This window comes from Eptatretus burgeri, chromosome 10, assembly GCF_056783735.1.
Source record: "Eptatretus burgeri isolate ZD-2024b chromosome 10, Ebu_testis_v1, whole genome shotgun sequence".
Lineage (NCBI taxonomy): Eukaryota > Metazoa > Chordata > Myxini > Myxiniformes > Myxinidae > Eptatretus > Eptatretus burgeri.
The window spans coordinates 86,336,304-86,358,098 of NC_140970.1; the positions used below are offsets into that span (position 1 = coordinate 86,336,304).

A 21,795-nucleotide genomic window follows, 5' to 3' on the forward strand; every position below is an offset into this window, starting at 1 on the left:
TCGCACAGTGCATCAGTGAAACACCTCGCACAGTGCATCAGTGAAACACCTCGCACAGTGCATCAGTGAAACACCTCGCACAGTGCATCAGTGAAACACCTCGCACAGTGCATCAATGAAACACCTCGCACAGTGCATCAATGAAACACCTCGCACATCATGATAATGAAACACCCCACACATCAGGACAATGAAACACCTCACATATCACGAAAATGAAACACCTCGCACATCACGACAATGAAACACCTCACACATCACGACAATGAAACACCTCACACATCGTGTCAAAGAAACCAAGGAAATGCTCCTTTTCCCACTAATCATAGTTAATCTATTTTGGGATATCGGATTTAGAATCTGCACCAACCATGATGTCCCCAATGGATTTGCAATGTTTTCCTGCTTAAGCATTGGAGATTTATCAGGTCTTCCTCATCATGGCATTTTTACTCCATGTCTCTTACAAATAGCCACATGATCACTCGACAGCGTCCAGTTGTAGCTCGTTTGTTTTCTTCTTCCTCCTCATTTGTAAGCAGCACAAGGCTATGAGTTCACATCATTAGCTGAGAACAAGGCTGTGCCACCGATGCAACACCCTTTGCTGTTTTGGGAATGAATTTGTCGATTTTTAATGGCTCCGGCGATAGCTCACCTACTCTTTGCAAAGGACCTTCGCCTTTGGGATCTTTAACGTCCATAGTAGGGGATATATAGGGTTTGTGAGGCACCCATGCAAATGAATGGGAAAATGGGGAAAACTCTTTGAATTGATTCCCAAAAACCCCTCAACCGGAGTCTAATTCCTCCCATACAAATGTATAGGCTAACCTTTTTGAAAACCCCTTTAAAAACTTGAAACAGGAGAATGATTTTCTTCCATACAAGCTCATCTTAATTTGAGACTGTCTCAGGGCCCAAAAAAACCTCATACAAATGTATAGGCTAACCTTTTTGAAAACCCCTTTAAAAACCTGAAACAGGAGAATGATTTTCTCCCATACAAGCTCATGTTAATTTGAGGCTGTCTCAGGGCCCAAAAAACCTCATACAAATGTATAGGCTAACCTTTTTGAAAACCCCTTTAAAAACCCCAAACAGGAGACTGATTCCCCCCATACAAATTAATAGGGAGAACTCTCTATCTCAAAGCCCATTCAGTTAAAACAGGAGAATGATTTTCTCTCCCCCTCTGACTCTTAGTCCATGGGGTCAAAGGAAGAGATTGATCTCTACCCCATTACTTACTCCATTCAAAGAGTGAACCAATGAATATTTGATCATGTTCTACTTCAGGTAATAAATTAATTTTCCGATTACATTCATCACCATCGAGTATATTCACAAATATTATTTTAGAACTTAGTTCTTGTTTTAAGTATTTTTGTTGAGCAGAAATAAAATGATAAATTTCTCTCAATGTTCTTGTTTGACCACCTCCTGATCCACATATCATTTTGAGATTGTAGTAAATTGTTTTTCCATTGTTCAATTGATAACCATCAAAGTTTTCAGTCCATTCAAGGATATTAATTTTTTTTTCTTTACATCCTCCATCTTATTTGTAATTAAATTTATCTGCTTGTTTGTTTTATTTACTTTTACCCTGGTTATTTCTTCAATAAGACTTTTTTGATATTTCTCACATTCGTTATGTTTCCCGTTTAAATTACATCTAAATTACAAGGCTGATTACATCTCCACTCTTTGGTTTGGTTATTGCTTGGTTCTATCATTTATAAATCAGTAAAAGACGGTAGTAGTCCCTCAGCACTTATACTTATAACCATAAGGGAGATTATTAATTCCATTCTCTAAAATATATCTTTTATCATCAAAAGCTCCTAATGCTTTCTTATTTATTTCTTCTGTATGTAATTGATGTTTATGACTTCTTATTTTATTCATTTTTCTATACTCTTCCCTCTTTAAGATTAAGCAGTTGTAATAATGTTTAAAGTTTATTGTTTCATTTCTTTTTTTTTTCTTTATTCCCTTTAACTTCTTTTTACATCTTTCAATATTATTGTCAATATATGTAAAAGCATAAGCCTTTGATCTCAATCTTATAGATTCACTCATAACCTTCCCACCCAATTCATCTTTAAACTTACCAATAACCTTTTCATTCTTTTTTGAAAACAATATCCTATTTTTCTTATAATTACTTGTATCATATATATATATATATATATATATATATATATATATATATATATATATATATATATATATATATATATATATATATCAATATTATCGATGATATTCTCATATATGTCCCCAGTCTTTATTTCTAATATAAAACTATCTGTATCCATATATAACAATGACACATTATCCTTATACTTTAATTTTAAATTATTACAGTAATAGTCATACATAAACAACTTTGACAAATCAGGAATTGATGTTCCTATATAAATGGTTTTATTCATTTTAATATCTCTCTTTTTTCAAATGAATCACACAAAAGTTCTCTGAAAACACCTCTACTCGTTCAAAACTTGGTTTGTTTATTTACTTTGAAGCCTGTTTCCAAGATGCAGCAAGTCTTATGTTTTCTCGATTCCTAATATTCTCCATAGTCTTTCCAAATACAGCATTATTCATTAATTTATAAAAGTTCTTCTCAAAATTTGTTTCTGCGTTTTTTTCTCTTTTTTGTATTAAAATAAATATACTTCTCTAATCATGGACTTTGTTTAAATTTCAAAATCCTATGAATTTTCCTCACTCTCAACCCAGCAGATAAATATTGTTTCAAGTTCCTTTGATGTAAAACATAGCTTTCTTTATCATTTAATGTAGTCAGTAGTTTTTCTGAAGATTTACCATTTATATTAAATGACTCTTGGTAATCACTTAACCAGTCTTTTCTCGGACTTTCTTTATCGGAGGCATAGGGTAGGTCTTTATGTTTATTTTGAAGTTCTTCAGGGTATTTTAAATCAACCTCAAAATAATATCCAAATTGAGCCTCATCCAATTCTTTTTGTGAGGAGATAACAATATCAAGCAAAACTTTTTCATAATGTTTTTCTTTAACCCATTTAAGTTTCCCATAAGGTAAATATTGAGACATAGCCCACCCATACAAATTGTTAGCATCCTAATACATCAGGTAAGAGTTGTCCTCATTCTTATTATAATCAGGAAGATATTTGTTATTTGCTTTAGCATATCTCTTGGAACATACTTGGGATATTCCTCCTCTTTTAGCTTTCTTTATCATTAAAAGCATATCTATATCACTGATTAATTCCACATTTTGTTTTGTCATTTTAACATAGCACTCCAAGCCGAACCCGGGGCTGTGTAATAGTGAGCGCGGTCTAATCAATAAGAATTTTTATTATGACAGACTGTTCTAAAAGTTTCAAACACATCACTTAATAACAGTACATCAGTTTTAAGATATAAATCATGATATTCCCCAAGATTCTTTATATTAAACTTTTCCCAAACCTTTTTAGCTTGTGTATAATATTCATCAGAAATATGAGTATTATTCAACTTATCATAGAAACTCCCTTGAAGGAAGTTGTGTTTCTTTAAACCTTCCAAATGAACCCATATAGTCATATGGATATATTCCCTTTTGTGATAAGAGATCAATCTCTTCTTGATTTGGGAAATGTGATTTAAGAAATGTGATTTAAGGGAAGTTTTTAATATTTGATGCTAACACAGATAATGAATCTCCCATAAACTTGTATGTGTCAAGAAATCTGATATGGGTTATGGGGGATGTATAAATCATTTTTGTGAATGAGATGTATTTTTGATATGTGTTAGGAATGGCAGAAATATATCCAGGTGTCTTTGAAAGTTCATTTATAAATAGATGTGTGTTGTAGTGAGCATTGTTGTGAAGGAAGACAGGAATAAAATTTGGAGTCTTGTAATTAAGATTACAACAAGAATGAGCGGGACCTAGATATTTATCAGTAAGATGACAATGATCTCTAACTTTAAACTCCTCAATTTCCTCTCCACAAATATGACAGGTATTGTTCATTCTAAATTATTTTTCCTCTTCCTTTGTTATTGACATTGGTTTATAGGTTTTCACCATTATTTCTCTTAGTCTTATACAATCTTTTTCCAATCATCTTACAAACTCCTCTGAGGCATCTCCCCCTCTAGAAAGTTCTACCTTGTTTTATTCATCACCAACAGCTGATTTGATATAATAACAGAAACCACAAGGAGCATGTTTTTGGTATATATTTGTGTATGATTTATTTGGATTTGGAGAAACAGTGTCTATCTTTTCAAGGATACTTTCAAAATCAGCATATATCACAAACGGATGTTTTATAGATTTGTTAAAATCTTTGAATGAAATGTTTGAACCTGCTTTTGGTAAATTGATTATGGTTGATTTATGATAACTACAATATTTCAAATGTTGATTTAATCATTATTTTGTGTGAAAGGAGTTGAGACATCTCTTACAAGGATACGTTTTACATTTTCTCTGATATATTTGTGATTTGGTTAATCTTGAGAAATTTTTGATGAAAGCATAATGTGATTTTGTCCTCTGAAGTAAAGTGGAGAAGGTCAATGTGTATTTCATCATTTTTATAGTTGTTTGATATTTTTAATATCTGAACTTTGTTTGTATCTGTTAATCCATATACATTAACAGATAGATTATTCATTTTCTCAAATTTAGGAATATCTCTCAATGACATTGGAAACTTTAAATCTTTAACATTTAATGTATTCTCGTATTTCTTATAATGTTTAACCCTTTCAGGATTCGATTGTGGAGGATGTAAGTGAGCAAGAACAGACCATAGAAAACATTTATTATCTTTGTTTTGAATATTAACAACTGCTTTCTTAAGTTTTATCTCTTTTGGGAAATCAATATAAGAAGAAGCTTGAAGAGGACCTGATTTTAAGATGTGTATATCTAAAAATATTATTTTTGTGATAGTAAATCCACTACCTACTACCGTGTTATCAACATCTTGTTCTTGTCTCTGGAGATCATCGTAAACATCACATCTTACAAAATCTTGAAATGATGACATAAAGTGGGGGTTTATCCTCATATAGGGAGTAGTTTCATCGTCTTGTCTTACAATTTTCAATTTTACTCCCATATAAAACTTTAAAGTTTTCATTTCACTCAATGTGTTTTTAATTATAATTTCAATACTTTGTTTAACCATATCAACAGCTTGCATGATTGAAGATGGTCCAGGGTCTTGAAAACGAAACAATCTTATTTTTATATGCCCTTTAAATGCCCCATCAGTGTTTTCAATGGAGAATTTAGCTTCCCTTTTTCATTGTTCTTGTGTTTGTGTGATTGAAGATGTTTATTATAAAAAAATTTAAGAATATCATTATCAGATCTATCGTAATGTTTTGTTTCTTGGTCTAGTGGAGATATTTGTCTGAAAAGATTGAATGTGTGTTTGTTGGTTTGAAGGTGTTTTTTTATAATATTTCTATTCATGATTACAAACATCACAGTACATTGTATTCACCATATTTATACATTAAAACTTTGCTCAAAATAAAATTTTCTTGATGAAAATTTCATTTAATTTATATGTGAATCTGTCCTTAAAACCATTTTATCCTCCAACTTTTTTCACTTAATAAATACAATGTTTCAAGACACAAAAGACAAGTTTCAATCAATCTCTTCATTTGTAAAAGATACTGAGAAATAGGTCAAGGATGTAAAATTGAACAAAGATAAATATAACAACTATTGGATAAAAACAATTATGGTAAATAATATGAGTTCTTCAATTTCCTTCAGTGGAAGGGCTTTTAGTATACCTGGAAGAACATCAATTAAAGTATCTCTAACAAAAGTTTCTCCTCTCCTTCTGGCAATATATTCAAAACTAGAAAAAGCAATGAAACAAGAAAAAGTGTCAAAAAATAAAAACCTTATGGATGAAGCTTTAAAAATAAAAGATAAAACCATTTGTAATATGCAAGGAGAAATTTGTATTTTTTTTTTCAACAACCCTAAAGATATAAATCCTGATGAAATAAAGGATGTTAATATATCAGGTGAAATGACACTTCGTTCAATTGGAGATAAGGATCATTTTAAAATTACCTTTAATAGAAAAAAATGTCGCAGTTGAATCTGTTAATGAAAAAAGTATATAGATATCGATGGTAATGTTTTTTCTACTAATTAAATATGAGTCAACATTCAACTGAAGATTTTGAAGATTATGAGAGTGATTATGATACCGAGAGTTTTTGTTCAAACGACAGTTATGATACTGAGAGTTTGTGTTCAAACGATAGTTATGAAAGTAGTTTTATAGATGATTGTGAAAGTACTGATGATGAAACCGAAGATGAACTTTAGTTTAAGTAAAGTTTTGCTTTATAAATATGTTAGATTTTGAGCCTCTTGAATTCCCTGATTCTCCATATGATAAATTTGAGAATTGTCCTGCGTGTGAAAGAGGGGGATTAAACACAGAGTCAAAAGCCTATAAACAATGTATATTCTCTGATTATCATCGAATTAATGAAATAAAAAATATAAAAAGGAAAATAATTCTTTTATATTTACACCAAAAATGAATTATTTTGCAAGATTGATTGGAGAAATGAATGTAAAGTATGAAGGTGATAACACACCTTTCCTTAAGGCCCAGTCACACCTTGACGTTTTAGCCAGCGATGGCAACGTATTAAAATTTATGTAAAACGCTGGCTTACGTTGAACTTTTGATGTTTTGTTTAAAAGATTCGGACGTATTCATAGCGACTTGGTCTTATGTATAACGCATTAGTAACGGACACAGAACGTTTCGTTGTGTTATAGATAACTTATACCAACGAATGCTAAACCTGTTGTCGGCCTACACAACCTATGCCCAACGATAGTCTAACTTAGGCATAGCGCGTTGCACGCATCGCCGACGATGTCGCGACGTAGCCTATTAAAAGGCTGACGCACAACGATTCAAATCATAACTACCATAGAAATGGAAGTGTCAACATCACAGTCACACCATGGCGATCTTGCCAGCGTATGCCGACCTAAGAAAAATGTGTCTAAAACGTTGGGGCACGTCAAATACGGTGTGAGTAAGTTTGGTATACGTGAGTAGAACGCTAAAGTACGCTATCATACGTCGTAGTAAGTAGAGTACGTCAAGAAATTTTAAACATGTTCAAAATTTTACGACATACTTGGCGTATGACACACGTTCCGCATGCGATGGGGATAAGTTTTACACACGATATGTGGACGCTTACACACGTCCACAAAGGCTACTTATAAGCTACTCATAAGTCGAAACACGTCGCGGTAATCTCTTTTTTACGTGAAACTTATTTCTAACTTATGTTTGACGTGCTTTGAACCAATTCTTTACATAGTCCCAACACACATTGACGTATGTAGACGTATTCCAATGACATCTTCCGGTCGACAAAAAAAATAAATGAACGTGTTTCGAACTTACAACTGCCATATAAAGACGTGTTCCCAGCGATTTTGGGAATTGGTATATAAAAATGGTGTTCATAAAAGGGGAACCCAACAGTGTTTTTGAGTCCTTTTTGAGTCGATGTCCATGTCAGCAGTAACAGTATCAGTATCAGTATCAGTATCAGTATCAGTATCAGTATCAGTATTAGTAGTAGTTTGTTCATGTTGGCAGTAGTAGGTGAGTGTGAGGGGGAGGGTGTGGGTTATGATGGATCCTCCTTGCGTCCGCGTGTCCACGGGTAGGAGACATCTTTGCACCATTGTTCGAAGTTCTTCGCGGCTAATTTTTCTATGGGGCTTTTTCAACAATGAGCTATAGCTTGTTTTTACGATTTAGGTCTATTCGTAACGGGTTGGACAAATGCACAATGAACTAATAATGTGCATAGAGCACTTCGATAACTTATAGATACGGTATACCAACGAATAATTATTGTGTCGCCGGCGTTCACAAACTATGCCCAACGATAGCCTAACTTATCCATATCATGCGGCAGTTTATCTTTGCCGGTGACGTGGGGTTTGCTATTCATAGGCTGCTACTCAACGATTTAAATGGCTGCATCTCCACGATTGAAAGTAGACGCTTGCGCTCAACAATTGGATTTTTTTACACTCAACGACTTTTAAACGGTACCACTCAACTATTTTCATTGTTTACAATGAACGATTTAAATTGCTGTCACTCGCCTTTGTTTTTTGACGCTGGGGTTTGGAAATTTGAAGCGTTTCTTCTGAACGTGTTAAAACGCTCAAACTCGACTATTTTAAATAGACGCTGCCGATGGACAATTGGAATCATAGCCAAGCTAGACATCGAAGTCTGAACATCCTCGTCATGCCGAAGAAAAGTTTGAAGAATGCTGCAAATAAGTGTCCTGGCCGTGGCCGTAGACGCTGACACAAGGACGATCCATTATACCGACGTCTTTCAGCCTATGAGTAACTTAAAAGTAACGTCTGTCGACGTGTAGCAACGATCGCGTAACGTGCCAACAACACGTTAATCATAGGTTAGAAATAAGTTTCGGGTACGCTAAACATTAATTACCTCGGCGTGTCTCAACTTATGATTAACTTACAAGTAGCATGTGTTGACGTCTGTCAACGATCGCAGACCATGCATACAACTTGTGGCCAGCGTAGCGGAACGTGTGAGTCATACGCCGGCATACGTTGTGAAATTTCAAGCATGCAAAAATTTGAGGACAACCGAAAAGTACAACGTTTAAAGCCAGCGTACAACGACGTATGGCAGTGTTTTTCAGCGTGGTCTCAATGTTATCAAAACTTACCCATAACGTATTCAACGTGTGCCAGCGTTTAAGAAAAAAAATTCAAAAATCTGCATACGTTGGCTAAAACGTCAAGGTGTGACTGGGCCTTTACAAGGGAAGAAACTGAACGCATTGGAGAAATGTTCAAAGGATTGTTGTTATATATTATTCATGATTGTCATTTTCAGGGAAATATCAACACAAGATATTGTATAAATAAAATAATGGATTATCTTGAAATTAAACCCGAACTTAGGATAAAACAAAGAGTTTCTAAAATAACCAATAATAAATTAAATAACCTGTTTTCCAAATATATAAATGAATGATTTTTTACCCATTTGGGAAAATAAGATAAAATTTAACAATCATAAAAATATTCCAAATTCATTAAGATGTCTCAAAGTCGGTTCAAGAGGATGTGGAAAAACCTGCTTATCTTTAAAGATGCTCCTGACTCCCAACTTTTTAGATTATGACAATTTAATAATTTTCACAAAGTCGAGTTTTCAACCTGAGTATCAACTACTCTCACAAGGTTTTAATGCTGGTCTTCAAAAAGAACATATAATTGGTTTATTTAAACTTCAAAGCAATCTAAATGATTATAACATTGAAGATATAATACCACTATTTTGTGATACACAGAGATATAAAAAGAAATCAAAACTGATAACTTGTATTCTTAGTGATACTAAGATCGGATGATATACCTTCTCCCCAAGATTTGGATAAATCAAAGAAGAACCTCGTTATCTTTGACGATTGTGTTAATGAGAGAAACCAAACGGTAATGGACAGCGACTTCACAAGAGGGCGACATTCTTCTTGTAATTGTATTTATCTTAGTCAGTCATAGTTTCAACTTCCTCGTCGTTCCATAAGAAACAATGCTCATACTTTTATTTTATTCAAGTTAAATTCAATAGATATAAACAATTTTTGGAGAGATAATTGTTCCAGATTATGCAGTAAAAAGGAATTTGGGGATTATATGAAGCACACGACTGAAAAATATAAATATATTGTTGTGAAACAAGATGAGATATTAAATGATATTTTCCAATAAATAAATGGATGCAAAAGAAAGAGCAAGAAGATTTATGGAACATCAAGAGTTGGTTTCAACAGTTGTAAAACAACAGGAAGACATAAAGAAGAAATGCAGACAGAAACTAACGGGTGAAGAAGCATTTGAAAGAAAACAAGAGAATTTTTTTTAACCACTTTTAAAAACTTCCCAAGAAAAAATTATAGATAAGATGTTTCCACAGTTCCCACAATAGAATATACTCCTAAAAAAACTTCAAATGTTAAAAGATTTCAGTCAAATGACAGAGGAAGAATTAGAGCATACAGGAGAATTAGAATATGATGATGAAGGATTATTTCAACAACTGGAAGAGATTAATCAACCCCCTGATTATATTGTGAATGATCTTCAAAACAATGAATATTCAGCAGATCCAAAAACCAAAGCGGGACTCATTCCAACAGAACAACCAGCAATATTTCATCTTGTTCAAGAAAAGGTATTGATATTTAATGATGAATGAAGGTTCTTGAGTTCTGCTCAACCCCCTATTAAACTAACCCCCAGATTAATGTTTCTTCTCACAAAAGATGGAAGACAAGCTTCAACTGCGAGGGATGAATCAAAGTATTTTGATAAACCATTGGATAAGAAAAATAATGATGATAGAGTATATATTGATCTGCTGGACACTCTTAATTATAGGGTTAGTCTTTCTGGTAAAAGTAGGAAGAATGAGAAGGAGAAACACATTATTCAGGCTTTAAGTATGCTTGGTTCAGGTGTTAGTTTTCTTCCAAATGACCCATCACAAGTAGTTAATAGACTGTTATTGTTGTTAGGTAGTAAGAAGGCTGGAAATAACAATTGTTTTAATGAAGTATCAGCCATTTTAGACCAGTTGATGAACATGAAAATAATTAATAAATACCAATATAAAGACATTTTATCTCATATTAAATAAGATGAGAAGCACAATCCTTCGTTTTAATTTCACAACAAGCGACCACACATCTTCATTCCCATACCCACTACAACTTGACCCAACAAAAGAATATGAGGCATCTTTATTGTCCATGGAAACTTATAATACCTCATTTAATATAACTGAGAAAAATGACAAGATTAGTTATAATCCGGGAAGTGGATACAAAATGATAAGTTTCACCCGGAGCATATGAGATTTCTCAAATATCTTCCGAAATTGTTTGTCTTATGAAAGAACAGGGTGATGAACCAGAAAATATTGTTATAGATATTCAAAAACATACTTCAAAATCAACGATTAAACTTAAAAATAACTACAAGGTTGATTTCACAATTGATAATTCATTTAGAGAGTTATTGGGTTTCTCCTCAAAAAAGATTGAAACTAATGGGATGTTTTACAGTGATAATGTTATTCAAATATCCTCAGGAATAAATTCAGTATTAATTCACTGTGATTTGATTGATGGTGCTCATAATGATGGAATAAGAACAAATACAATATTTTCATTCAGCGCATACTCAACCCCAATTGGTTATAAATTCAATATGGAACCCAAAAATCTGGTTTATCTCCCTGTGTCACGAAAAACCATATACACAGTAAATTTTAGGATAACCGACCAAGATAATCGTATGATTTCTTTTAATGGAAAGTTATATCCATCAGAATTCACCGACGTGAAGTTTTCCAATAAATAAATACGATGGTTATTGTGAGGAAACACGAGTTGGGAAAAATATAAAATAATTATAGGGGATGGGATGTTCCTTTGCCCATACTACAAGGGTGAAGGTATGTATCTTGGTAGAGGATACTATATACCAAAGAGACAAAGGGGTTGTTGGACATCAATTTAGAGGAGATGGGATAATTGATACTCTAATGGGTATCAGTTCAACTATTCTTAAACATAAAGACCTTACTGGTTTAACTGCTTCTGCTATGGGAAATGTATCGGGTGCTATAAAGAGTATAAAAGATGCCCAAAAGGAATCTTATAAATTACAAGCAATAAAGGAAATTAAGAAAGGCAAAACTCAATTGTCTCCCCAGCAACGACAAAAAATAATTCAAATACTTGGGTCAGTGTTCAAAAGTTTTAACATCTTTTTTCCTAAATAAATACAAGTATGGAAGCAATTGAGAGTATCTATTATTTGGATGATACCATTATCATCTCAAACTCCACTAAAAAAGAAGATTACTTTAAGTTAAATGCAATAACTGGAACTCACTGGAATGCAAATGGTACAAAAAGTTTTGAAATAAATAATCGACAAACTAATTTGAATCTATCCAAAAGTTTCTTGTTGTGTAAATTTAAATTCACTGAAGCTGGGAATAACACAAACGCTACACTCATCAATGATTTCTTCTGGAAAATGTTTGATAGTGTTCGTTTATACATTGGAACACAAGAAGTTGAAGCTGTTGATTATGTCTCTGCTGTATCTGAAATTATGAAATTTACACTATATTCATTCGGTGACAGAATGGGAAAGGGGGCTGTCGAAGGTTTTATTCCTGATATGTCAATGGGAACAAACACAGACCCTGGATATACTCAAAGGAAAGGAATGTATAATGATGATACAAAAGCATTTAATAGTTTTACTGTGGCAGTTCCTCGTAAAGGTATATTTGGATTTTGTGATCATGATAAAGTTCTGTATGGTCTTAAAATTACATTTCAACTGCAAAGGAATGATAATGAAAATAGATTACTTTTTGGTGTTGCTAGTGCTTTTGGTGCCCTGAATAAATTTGTAATTGATGAAATGAGTTGGTATATTAGTGAATATACTCATAATCTTAAAAGAGAAGAGATGTTGAACAGAAGACTTAACTCAAAGAAACCACTCAGTTTATCATACCTCAAAATAAAATGTCAAAACGTTAAACTAAATCAAACCACTTACACGTGGAATTTGGGTGTTCTGGAAGGAAAGCCACGATATCTGTGGATCATTTTTTAAAAACCAGATGGTGATACTGCTACAGATAAGAATAATGCATTGAATGATAATGCAAAGGTGAAACAACTTCGTGTTTCTCTCGATGGAACATTTTATCCACGAGATAGATTGGAAATTAATTGGGGAAAAAATGATTTTGCTGAAGCATACAAGTCTTACCAAAAGGTGTGTGAAAGTAATGGAAATATAGAACCTATTTTGGATATGACAGCATTTAAAAGTTTGTATACAATCTATGCGTTTGACCTGAGTGCTCAAAAGGAAACCATAAAGTCGAATCGAGTGGATACTTCCCGATACATTAAAAGTGGAGAGAGTGAGGAAGTTGATACATATTGTTTGCTTTTGGAAGAAACAGAATTACAGATTGATACAGATAATGGTGTTATGATTAGTCTCACATAAGTTTTTGTTGCATAAATGAGTGGGAAAGTACCAACTGTGGTATATGTTTATCAAAGCAATCTTCATAAACAATCATCTTGTGTTCAAAATCAAAAGCCTTGTACGATTAACGTTAATACAATTCAGAGAGAAGGAGCACAAAGAATTGATGTTTTCCTCACAAGAGAGTAGGTTAAAATCTTGAACGATACTGGCTCACTTAAAATTAAAATGACAAAACCAATGTTGAAAAAATATTCAATAAGAGAGACGAGTGGAGGATTTCTCCCATTTCTAATTCCTTTATTTGCTGGTTTAAGTGCGGTTGGAGCATTGTCAGGTGGTATTTCAACAGCGGTGAAAACTGCCAACGAAAGGAAGGCTCAACTCCGGGCTCAAAAATAATTGGAAAGACATAACAAAGAGTTGGAGAAACAAATTAGTGGAAGTGGTGTAATTGTAGATTTTGCTGAAGAACTTGAAAGTCTGCCTGATAAAGCGAGATTGTTAGTTGGAGATATGGTTTCTTCTATCGCACAAGCAGGTGTAAAATTAACTAAAAGGGGTAATGGATTATATCTTTCTCATAAATAAATGAGCATTGATGAGTGGTTTAAAGAATTTGGAAAGAATACAACATCAAATTTACAACTTGTCAAATATTGTAAGAAATTAAAAACTCATAATGTGGTTATTTGTATGACAGATGAATTAACAAACGCGCCTTTACATACAATGAATATTATTATGAACTTAGAAGATAATAGTGGGAAAGGTTCTCATTGGGTTTGCATTTTTAATAGTCAAGACAAATATTATTTTGATAGTTTTGGTCTTCCACCACCTGTTGAAGTCATAAAATTCTTACAGAATGGTGTTTATCAAACATTCCAAGTGCAAGAATTGAATTCCAAGTGTTGTGATCAATGATGTCGATATGTGTTATTTCATCTCAACAAAAATAAAAAAATTTATGACATTATTTTTAATCTAATATAAATGACTTATGTTGGTAAAGATGGTTCTATCTTTGGTGTATCCCAATAACTGGATATTGATTTATCAAATTATTACACAAAGGCACAGGCTGAACGACAGAAATATAGTATAACAAAAAATATTAATATGAAAAATGCTTATAAATAAAAAAATTATCCAAGCCCCACTGGCACGAATGACTTGGTGAGATTAAGTGATTTATCACAATATATATCCTTAAATAAAACGGGTGTGTATTCAAAAGATACAGAAGTGTTGATATTATCTCCAGGTCATACAGAATTCACAGTTCGAATTAAAATTATTTTTTATAAAGAAGGGCGTATCGTTTGTATGAGAATAGAACAATGGGGGTATGATATGAATGATTTAGGGTATAATTGGTCATTTAAAATTGACCTAGAAGACCTGGAACTATTAAATCAGTCTCGTAAGGAAGAATATTATCCACTTGGTATGGAGAATGAGTTTTGTGGAAGCATGATTAGTACAAAACAAATAAAAGAATTTAATAAGGGTAAATATAGGAATGATTTTGCCCTAGTTTATAACATGAAAACAGAAAAAACAGGATTATTTATTATAAGTAAGGAAATACAAAATGATTTACCTATGGGAAGATGGGGAGGTGTTTCGTGTCATATATTTCGAATACATAAATGACAGCAAGAAGGCTTCAAGAAAATTATCATTTGTGTCCAAGCATACCTTCAAGAAAACGGTATTCGGTATTTTAATAAATATGTTATACAACATAAGAATGAGGTATTTTCAATAAAAGATTGGCTTTATACTGATGTTGATAAACCAAAAACTTTGGATTTCATTAAAATGGTAAATAATGAAAAAATTATAAAGTTAAGAAAACGTTAGGCTCTTTTATAAATTCAAAAGAAACTTTATTGGTTTACTGTTGTAAAAAAATTTATTTTTGATGCAGGAATAACAAGAAATCCCAATAAATATATGTATGATATTCTATTGGGTGTAAGTGATTCAAGGATAGTAAGGGATGAGGAAGGAGTTGAAGAAACTGATACAAAAGAAGAGAGAGAAGAGGAGGAAAAGGAGAAGAGAGAGAGAGAAGGATGAGAGGGAGAAGAGAGAGAAGGAGGAAAGAGAGAAGAGAGAGAGAGAAGGAGGAGAGAGAGAAGAGAGAGAAGGAGGAAAGAGAGAAGAGAGAGAAGGAGGAAAGAGAGAATAAATAAATATAAAAATATGGAAACCAGTGAGATTAAAAAACGATTGGGGGTATTACAGAAAATAAATGAATCTCAACGCACCGAGGAGGAAAACAAAAAATTGACAAGTCTATTAGAAATATTTTCGACAAGACGATTGACATCGTTTTCAGGGGAAAGATATTTACTTGAATTAAAGTTTTTCATTTTTTTCTTAAATAAATGGAGGAGAGAGTAAAGACATTTCTAAGGATTCTTTATGTTTTAAAAATTAAGATTCAAATGTGCATGCTGGAAACTAAAAAGGTTTTAGCACTCTGTCAGAATTTTTCTCATAAATAAATGAGTTATTGTCTCAAATGTAAAAAGAAAACTAATACTAAAAATCTCATATTTTAAAAGTAAAAATAACAGGGTTATACAAAAAGGTATATGTTCGGTGTGTGATTCAAAAAAGTGTCAATTTATCTCCAAACACAAACTCAGAGGAGATATTCAAAAGTTTTTATCTGGAAGTAAATTTACAACTACTGGAATACCAGGGGAATTACATCTACCAGGGTATTTTTCTGTGGTCCAGGCACAAACATGGATAAAAGATTAAATGAGGCAGACAATCCTAAACTATGGAGTAAACCCATCAATAGGGTTGATGAAGTGTGCATGAGACACGATATTGATTATGGGCATACCACAACTTTGGAAGAAAAGCATGAAGCCGATAGAGAAATGTTGTATAATTTGTCTCTGATACAAAATCCAACCTTGAGACAAAAAGTTGATAGGTTCATCATGAAGAAGATGATCAGTACTAAATTGAAACTTGGACTTGGAAATTCAAAATACTTATAGGCTCTAATGATGTCATTAAGACTGAAGAGCAATTATCTGATGAATTACATAAAGCAATATTCACAAAGTTTCAGAGAAGGAAGGTTTATTCCAAGGAAGTTGATTATATCTGGTCCGCTGATTTAATTGAACTCAATAATGATAATGGATACAAGTATGCTTTAACCGTTATCGATTTGAGGAGTAGATATGCGTGGGTTGTCCCTTTAAAAAAACAAAACAGGTAATACTCTTATGTTCGCCTTTCAACAAATATTTAATAAAAGTAAGAGAAAACCTAAAAAATTGTGGACTGATGAGGGTAGAGAGTTTTACAACAAGACATTTATGAATTTTCTAAAAAATAACAGTATTACATTATACAGTACCTTTAATGAAGGAAAAGCTGTTGTTTTTGAACGTTTTAATCGTACCTTAAAAGAGAGACTATATAAAAAATTCACACAACTCGGTTCACAACAATGGTCATCTTTTATTCAGGATATTGTAGATAAGTATAATGACACGATTCACACGTCAACGAATATGAAACCATCAGAAACATTTACAAAATTAAAATATGAAAAAGAGATTAATGTCAAAAAGCCTAAGTTTAAAGTTGGTGATATAGTCAGAATATATAGATGGAAATCTCATTTTGAAAAGGGTTATACAAAGCGGTGGACGAATGAACTTTTCAAAATTGTTGATGGGATAGATACAGTTCCTTGGACTTATAAGATATATGATTTAGAAGGGGAACAGATTTTAGGTTCATTTTATTCACAGGAATTATAAAAGACAAAGATAAATTGAATTTTTTTTGACTCCGCCCATTTTGACTCCGCCCACACAAGTTCCACCCACACAAGCTCCGCCCACATAAACCCCACCCCACACAAGCCCCACCCACATTCATCATATTCATATAATTAGTGATTAATTAGTTAATTAGTTCCCCACACACAACATGTTTATTTAATTTAAAAAATTCTCCACCCATCCACACAAGCTCCACCCATCCATACAAGCTCCACCCATCCACACATCTACCCATCCATCTATCCACACAAACCACTTCCACAGAAGCCTCATCCACATAAACCCCTCCCACATAAACCCCTCCCACATAAACCCCTTCCACATAAACCCCTTCCACATAAACCCTGCCCACACAAGCCCCATCCACAGAAGTCCCTCCCATATAAACCCCACCCACACAAGCACCACCCACATAAATCCCACCCGCAGAAGCCCCACCCACACAAGCCCCACCCACACAAGCCCCACCCCTCATCCCCCCTGTGCGCCCCCACCTTTGACCCACCACCTCCCTCATCCCACTCTTCACCCTTCCCCACACATACACGGGGAGGGGAGGGGGTGGGATGAGGGGGTGATGGGTCGTTGGGGGAGCGCACCTACCCCCCCCCCCTTCTTTAAATCTCGATTCTTTTCTTGTAGTTAAGAATCAGATAATTATAAGAAAAGCAAGTATAATTAATCAACATTGAAAATATTAAATATTCAGTTGTAAAAATAGATGATATTTCCAAGCAGTCTGCTTCAGATGTCTTGAGTGTCAGGTCATATTCCTGCAGACGATTAACTTGTGTGCTTGGTTCATCCAGACAGGTGTTTAAACTGGAAAATAAAAACAAAAAAATGTGTTAAAACTCAGGAGAGATATAGAGACAAGAAGAGACATATTGACAGGCAGAGACAGATCGAGAAATGGACAAAGAGACATATATACAGGCAGATTGATAGACAGAGAGAGAGAGAGAGAGAGAGAGAGAGAGAGAGAGAGAGAGAGAGAGAGAGAGAGAGAGAGAGAGAGAGAGAGAGAGAGACAGACAGACAGACAGACAGACAGACACACAAACATTCACGTGCGTATTTCTCACCTTGAAGTTGGGCCTTTTAAGATTAGAGGAGGTGTCAACAATGCTTCCCAGTCGGTAATGATTTCTTTCAATTGAAGACGAAAGGAATAAATCTCTTGAATAACATTGTCCATCTGTATCCGTGCGTTGTGTAATTCAAATAATTCGTTGTCCACAGACGCGATTAGCGATGAAGATAAGCTGCTTGGAGAAGACAAATAATAATATTTCATCGTACAGTGTTTTAATTAATAATAATCAGTTGCATCACTGTCATTCTCAGAGAAAGCATACCCAAACTTACCAATGTTCTTCTCCAGATGATTCAGGACTCTCTTCCTCAGATGAAAAATAGTTCATGTTTCAGTTGTTTCTCAATAGAACAAAATGAGAAAAATTATAAAGGATTCAGATGTGAGAGTCGACTTTTAAAGCAACTTTGAGGAAGTGATATTACCTAATCTTGGCATCTCAAGGGCGTGTGTCCACACGGGAAATGACTTGAGGCAGTATGTCTCATTTTCACAGCACGAGTATTCTGAAAATATTTTATTTCCCCATTTTACGAAACTAAAGGTTTGGTGGATTGAAGAAATAAAATAAATATTCCTACTCGATGGTGATCAAAAAATGGTGATGTCTCTCTTTATATCTATCTGATTAAGTGAATATACTCGACTCTTTGAATGGGGTAAGTAATGGGGCAGAGATCGATCTCTTCTTTTGACCACATGGACTAAGAGTCAGAGGGGGAGAGAAAATCATTCTCCTGTTTTAACTGAATGTGCTTTGAGATGGAGTTCTCCCTATCAATTTGTATGGGGGGAATCAGTCTCCTGTTTGGGGTTTTTTAAGGGGTTTTCAAAAAGGTTAGCCTATACATTTATATGAGGTTTTTTTGGGCCCTGAGATAGTCTCAAATTAACATGAGCTTGTATGGGAGAAAATCATTCTCCTCTTTAAGGGTTTTTTTAGGGGTTTTCAAAAAGGTTAGCCTATGCATTTGTATGGGAGGAATTAGACTCCAGTTGAAGGGTTTTTTGGGAATCAATTCAAAGAGTTTTCCGCATTTTCCCATTCATTTGCATGGGTGCCTCACAAACCCCATAATTATATTCCCTACTGTCCATCAACGAATGCTGGCAGATGGTACACCTGCTTAACGTTTATCCGAGGGACAGCACACACACACATTGATGAATCACCTTGCCTGGGAAGCACCAGGATGACAGTTTGTAGCCGGGTCAGGATTCAAACTCAAGCTAGATAGCTTGGAGACGAATGTGCAGTACCTCTCATCCATCCTATCCGCCCACTCGTTTGTTGTGATATTACCTCGTATCTCAAATATCTCGAGAGGTTCCTTTATCACTCCAGTCGTCCCAACGATTGCTCGTACAACATTGATTTCCTTCAGCTTACAAATTCTCTTCCCTGCCATATTTTAGGATGTCTTACTGAACCGCTTTAACTTTTCCTTTTCCTTGAGGAATGATTTGCACCGACATCACTGGTTGTCATAATTTCAATAAACAATGACTTTTTGTATTTCTTCGTATCTTGTATTTTTACTGTTTCTCAGTGCTCTTTTTGATATTCACGTTGACACAATAAACAAGCAGCATTTAAAATAATAGTTTGTCATATAATTGTAACAATTTCATTATTTTCATGTTCATAAAGAGGTACCTTGTAACTCGAGGCCCAAACATTCCGTTCTTCGTCTGCTGATACACTGTTGCTCTTCCTATCTCACTGAGTGCTTCTTTTCTCCCCTTTTGCATGACTTGCACATCCACAACCAGGCATTTGCTCGTCCCTGGGGTAACTTCAGCCAGCGCCTCACTGTGTGTGCTTCACGGCTGGGTCTTCCTACTGGTGGCTGCCCAGCCAAGTTCCTGCTCACAGATTTTTCGTGTGATGGCCGCCGAGGCTGGTCGTTCAACTTCAGCTTCTTTGTTGCACTCAAGCCTCAGCTCAGTTCCAGGTCAGGGTGATGTCATGGTGATCAGTTCAATGTCAGTCTCCTCTCAGGTCTTTTCAGCTCCTTGGTAAATTTGCTCCCAGCCTGGCTTCAGGTCAATCTCAAAAGGAGATTTAGGTCAAACTATACACAAACAATGTATATCTTTCCAGAAAGCAGATACCGGCTTGGTATCAAGCCTGGATGCACTCCCAGCCAGGCTGTAGACTGGGCCACACTTTAATACAAGCCTTAGACCACACTCCTATACTATCAAATTTTTGTATTATTTTATTAATAATGTTATTATTTATATTGTATGCAGCCTATGGCTGTAGGTTGCATCATTGCTGGAAGAGCAGCTGTGCTCAATGATGCAGTACCCCTTTTCCAGTAAGCTTGTACTCAATTTGCCGACCTCAGAAGGATGGCAGGCTGAGTCAACCCACCCATTGTTATCTAACGGTGTGATAGGAGCCGTGATAGAACTCAAGACCCGAAGATCTTAAAGCAGCCACCTTAACCGTTAAGCCAATACCAGGCTTATTAATCTTATGAAACAGCACTTTAAAGGGGGAGGGGGCAGTGTAATTGATATATCTTCCCAACCGAGGAGAGATGGTGGGAGTTCTCAGTAAAAAGAGGCATTATACAGGAAAAAAAAACATAAAAAAACCATGATGGTTATAACTCAAGGGGATTTTTGATGAAGTGATAATGCTTTTGGAGAGCTTGATAGAAATGTAAAGTGAAACTAGAAGGGCACCCGGGAGAGCGCATACTTCCGCCATGCAATGCCTGATCCACAAGAACATATATGGACCAATACATTTTTGAAATATCATGCTATATATCATTTTTGAGCCCTATATCTCAATGGGAAAGAATCACTTTTAAAATTAAATAATTTTCTTATCCAAATCAGAAGTCGGATCTTCACCAAAATCAAATCAATTCTTCCTTACCACACGCCCAACCCATCCACCAAGTTTCTTCCAAATCCATCCACAACTTTTTGAGATATCATGTACACAAACAAACAAACAGACAGAAAGGGGTGAAAACATTACCTCCTTCTCCTTTAGTGGGGGAGGTAATAATGATCCTTCATTTTCTCATATTTGAGAGAAGTACAGGCATGACTCAAAGCAAATTCAATGGGCTGATGTGAAAGAAATCCGAGGTACTCTGGAGGAGTTTTCATCATCGAGTCTTTCTAATTTATCATAGGGATCTTGCAAATGAATATAGTAGCTACAAAGCAGATCTGTTTTATAACATTAGAGAAACCCTGGTGAGATATGGGACATATTGCTTAGTTTAGAATGGACTGTTGCAAAAGGCATTTCTTTGGCTCGTTGTGTTAGGATTTTAACCAACTAGATTATTAACTAGGTGACGAGGCAGAAGTGTTGCAGGCCAAGCTAAATCCACATCTTGGATAACCTTGCTGGAGATCTGATTCATCAGCTTAATCAGCATTCTGGGCCAACCGGCCAAGGTCGAGCTACTTGGTGTATACATTTTGGCACATATGGACCAACACTTGTCCCTGCGTGTCCGGGCCTGCAGGCGGTTGTTTTTTGCACAGGCGAGAAGATTTCCTTTCAACAGTCGTGTTTGCCTCGGGCCCCAAGGCTGCATGGTGGCACCCACCGCTAAAGGACCCAACCGCCAGGCCTTCTACGTGCCATATGCTGCTGGAGGTGTGAGGCTGGAAAAGTGATTTATTGAGCATTACACTTCTGATGTCATTTCAGCCGTTCCCATTCA

The 21,795-nt window shown here is 34.8% G+C and overlaps 1 protein-coding gene and 1 long non-coding RNA gene across 8 annotated transcripts in view; one reads left to right on the top strand and one right to left on the bottom strand.

The window, feature by feature from the left end:
• Positions 1 to 21,795, top strand: part of DISP3 (dispatched RND transporter family member 3) — a 529,314-nt gene that overhangs the window by 455,655 nt on the left and 51,864 nt on the right. For 6 of the 7 annotated variants that reach the window (XM_085899158.1, XM_085899159.1, XM_085899161.1 and 3 more), the window contains 2 exons: positions 19,865 to 20,046; positions 21,595 to 21,728. The exons of the other annotated variant lie outside the window; for it this stretch is intronic. In XM_085899158.1, coding sequence (XP_085755284.1) covers positions 19,865 to 20,046; positions 21,595 to 21,728 — 316 coding nt within the window. The remainder of the gene's footprint in view (positions 1 to 19,864; positions 20,047 to 21,594; positions 21,729 to 21,795) is intronic. 7 annotated transcript variants of the gene reach the window in all.
• On the bottom strand, positions 17,459 to 18,790 carry LOC147019015 (uncharacterized). Its single transcript, XR_015062613.1, has 3 exons — positions 18,364 to 18,790; positions 18,081 to 18,260; positions 17,459 to 17,817 (listed from the first exon to the last, which is right to left on the bottom strand). It is a non-coding gene; the product is annotated as an uncharacterized LOC147019015 (long non-coding RNA).